A 4,097-nucleotide genomic window follows, 5' to 3' on the forward strand; every position below is an offset into this window, starting at 1 on the left:
CAACCTACCCTAAATTAATACTTTAAATTTAGGTTTCAAGTTATTATTTTAATGTACAGACAGACTAACTTCCATTCCGAATTATTCGTACATTCGTTATTAAAAAGATTTCAGGTAAATAATTGCATAGAAAATTGTTAAACTAAATTAAAAGTACATAAACAGTAAACACAAACTTTAAGATCATAGAGAGACTATGCTGTTGAAAAAGGATAGTACCAGAAATGGATAATTCAAACCTATTTGATAATTTGCAGTGAAAAATATAAAAATTATGTAAAACAATTTTTATTTCATAACATAAAAAGATAATAAAACAACGATCAAATAAAATTTATCCAAGATTTTCAGCCAAGGAACCACTTACAACACTTGTTGAGGGACAGGGTAGTGTTGAGGGACAGGGTAGTATTGAGGAACAACAGGGGAATACACAGGGGCGGTGGGCAAATAGGGGGAGCTACCAGTCCATCCAGGTGGATAGTATGGCAGGTCCAGACCAGGGGTGGCCAAATAGTTGATGGTATTCACTGGGTCGTAGTTATAGGGAATTCTGAGACCGCTAGTGGCGGCTGTGGCTGCGGCTAATCCAGCATTGGCAGCTCCTAAACCAGCTGGTCCTCCTGAAAAAAATGATTTACTAGTTATTTCTTTCATCTTATTATAAACCGCTTTCCGCGGATATAGAATGTACAATTATTAGATTAAAACCAGTTTTTTAGCCCGTGCCTTCGGGACCTCGGGGCTAAAAAAAAACTAATCTAATAATTGTACATTTCTATATTCGTAGAAAGCTGGATACAAGACGATGCTAGACATAGTTTTTTCGTATGGAGGAGAACCGGTTCCTATCCACCGGATTCGAATGAATACGAGAGTATAATTTCTAAATAAATACAAAAAAATTTCTTTCAAGACACCTTAACTTTAGACTTGGATCTATATAATATTGGCGGTTATTAACAACTAAATTAATTTGAGAAAAAAATCTTTTATAAGTTTCGTGATTTTGACGAATTTTTGGAGAATACTCGAAGAAGTAAAGAAAACTTTTATCTACCCCTTAAATTAGAGTTTTCTAAAATCATTGTCAGAACAAATATTTACAACTAAAACATTTAAATCACATTAATAACACATTGAAATGTTTTTTTGAGCAGAAGCTTTTTTTATAAATGGTAATTACTGTTCTTTCTTTAAATTCATTTAGTTAAGACAAATTTTGTTTCTAAAAGTAAAAAACACCCTCAAAGGAAATCTAGCTTATTAGCATTTATGGATGTTATCTTAAAAGTTCTAAATACCTAGAATATAGTTGACAGAGCCAGCAAGTCCATTATGAACAGGAACTCCAAAGGGACGAACAGCCTCGTATGGGTGGGGGTAGGGAGGAAGGTAGGCTTGTTGGTAGGGTAGGTAGTGGCCTGGGAATACAGGAGCCTGAAAAAAGTTTTATATGTTTGATATAAAAGAACAGTCATGCATAGCTAGATTGACGATTGAAAAATAGGAAAGGGGGTTCTACCAAAATTAGTTGAACCAAATTAATTCAAAACTTTAATATTTAATGCCAATTTCTATCAGATTAATATGTTAAGAGATAATTTTAAACTGATAACACAATTGCAAAGCAAGAAGGATAATAGTTATTTCTCGCATCGTATTATAAACGGCTTTCGGCGGATATAGAATGTACAATCATGAGATTTAAAACCAGTTTTTTAGCCGGTGCCTTCGGCACTTCGGGGCTAAAAAACTGGTTTTAATCTTATGATTGTACATTTCTATATTCGTAGAAAGCTGGATATTATAAGATGCTAGACATAGTTTTTTCGTATGGTGAGAACCGGTTCCTGTCCACGGGATTCGAATGAATACGAGAAAATGAAATAGGGTTAATAAGTAGAAAATGAAAGAACAAGTATAGGTTCTTTAGATTTTTTATTTAGAAGTAGATATAGAGACAGAGGGAAATTTGTCGTAAATTTTAGTCAGTATTAAGAGAGGGGATCGGGTAAAATGTTACTTTAGCCAGCAGAGTGTATCACTTTATCAAAGTACAGATATATAAATAAATTGTCTTCCATGTAAAATTTTGTGGTTCACTGCAATCTGCAAAGGAAAACGTAGCTAAGTAGCTGCACAAATAATTTTGTATTGAATCGTATTATTAACAGCTTTCCGCGGGTGTAAAATTTTAAAATAAAAAACCCAGAGATGCCAAAGGCTAGAGCTAAAAATATTTTCAATCTTAATTGTAATTTTTTTTTATACAATAAAATAACTGGAAATAATGAGACGATATACACAATTTCTGATCTAATCCACAGGATATTTCGAAGCGATACTTGAAACATTCTTAACACACCTGTGGGTATCCATATGGCAGCTGGACAGGGTTGTACTGGGGAGGAGCTTCAGCTTCGTACGTATCAACTTCAGGTACTTCAACTTCGGGTACAGAGTCCTTGTCCACGTACTCCTCTTCCTAATCAAAAACAACAATTAATTCAAATGTATTGCAAAAAAATATATACTCTTATCCTAAAAATAATTTTTTTTTTTTGCTGGAATAACAAAATTTAGTGGCCAACTTTATTGGATTTTTAACGCAATTGCGTAATACTATAAGAAAAAAGAATATAAAAAATTGCATATTTCAGCCAATAGCGTAAGTAGTATAATCATAGCCAAAAAAACAGGAAGCAATTTGCTAGTAGGCACTAAGAGTCTCTACCACTTAGGACAGCTACTTGTATGAATCTTTGATTATACATTTATTGTAACCACGCCATTAAGTTGCAAGCTGATACATCGCTAGACTCCAGGTGCTCCGTGTTCGTAGATGCAGAGATGATCTAGAAAAATAAGCTTAAACTAACCTTAAAAGTTAAACCTGAAAATAGAATGACCTAAAACCATCACAAGAGCTAAAAAACAGAACTCTCAGTTCAGAAGCTATGGAGATCTTACGCTTAAGACAAAAAACCTACTTTATATAATAGGATTAAGAGGAAAGCTACTAAACAACTTACCACTTCCTCTTCAGGGGGAGGAAAAGCGCACACACAGGCCACAAAGCCTAAAATAATTATTTTATCAAACACTTTCAAATATTGATGAAAAAAATGTCTTATTTCATAGTTTGTTAATTGATATAAAGTTCTTTTAAACGCAGCGTCACAAGTATTTTAAAAGCAAAGATTTTCTATTACAAAGGTCGGTCCGTACGTCTAAGTTGGTTAAAGCATATTAGAATTATCCTTTCTATTTAATATTAACATCATCCTAGGAAGTGAAACAACTCGAGAATAATAATAAACATACAGTAAATGTTAATTTAAATCATCAATGTTAATAGCTTCGCTTTAATAAATAACAAAATCCTCGAGGGTTGTTTATAATTCTAATCTTAGGTAGAACAAATAAACTAAAGGCACAAACATTAACACATTATTATATCACTCCAAAAGGTGCATTTAACTTTAACATAGTAATAAATAAATAGAATAATTACCTAATAAGACCACTAAACCCAGGAACTTCATTTTATGTTCTTAATGTACTACTGTACTGATGTATAGAAAAAAAGTCTTTTTATAGTAAAATAACTATCAATGTTTTCACAATGTAATAGAGTTACTTTGTTCAAAAATAGCAAAAACTTGTTTAAAACAAACAATAAAAAATTGTATAATCTTTCTTTTAAAATAAACACCAACATTAAAAAGTATTCAATTAAATATATTGTATATGCATATGTGTATGTATATTGGTATATTTCGTACATTTTAGAAACATATTTAATTTTTAAAAGTACACAAATTTTTTTTTTAATAAAAAGAGATATTGTTAAATAAAACAAATTAGGAATGTGAGCGTTACTTAGTAAGAATATTGTATTAATCTTTTTACCCTTTTTAATGTTTTTAAAATATTGTAGATTTCTCTTTTTGAGCCAAATTATGTAAATATAAAATAAACAGTAATTTTTAAATTGGTGTTCTGTTTACCACAAAATGAAAAGAAAGTACTTTAAATAAAAAACTGATTAATTTTGCATTATAGAATTATTTAAAACTAGCGGCTACGCCCCT

The 4,097-nt window shown here is 31.3% G+C and overlaps 1 protein-coding gene across 1 annotated transcript; it reads right to left on the minus strand.

Annotated features, from left to right (window-relative positions):
• Positions 1 to 272: 272 nt before the first annotated feature.
• Positions 273 to 3,863, minus strand: LOC145329039 (uncharacterized). The gene is made up of 5 exons (XM_080173056.1): positions 3,518 to 3,863; positions 3,036 to 3,082; positions 2,369 to 2,488; positions 1,305 to 1,440; positions 273 to 623 (listed from the first exon to the last, which is right to left on the minus strand). The coding sequence occupies exons 1-5, from the start codon at positions 3,546 to 3,548 to the stop codon at positions 364 to 366; spliced, it is 594 nt and encodes a 197-aa protein (XP_080029182.1). The 5' UTR covers positions 3,549 to 3,863; the 3' UTR covers positions 273 to 363.
• Positions 3,864 to 4,097: the final 234 nt, after the last annotated feature.

This window comes from Acartia tonsa, chromosome 9, assembly GCF_053477335.1.
Source record: "Acartia tonsa isolate MP-2025a chromosome 9, ASM5347733v1, whole genome shotgun sequence".
Taxonomy (NCBI): Eukaryota; Metazoa; Arthropoda; class Copepoda; order Calanoida; family Acartiidae; genus Acartia; species Acartia tonsa.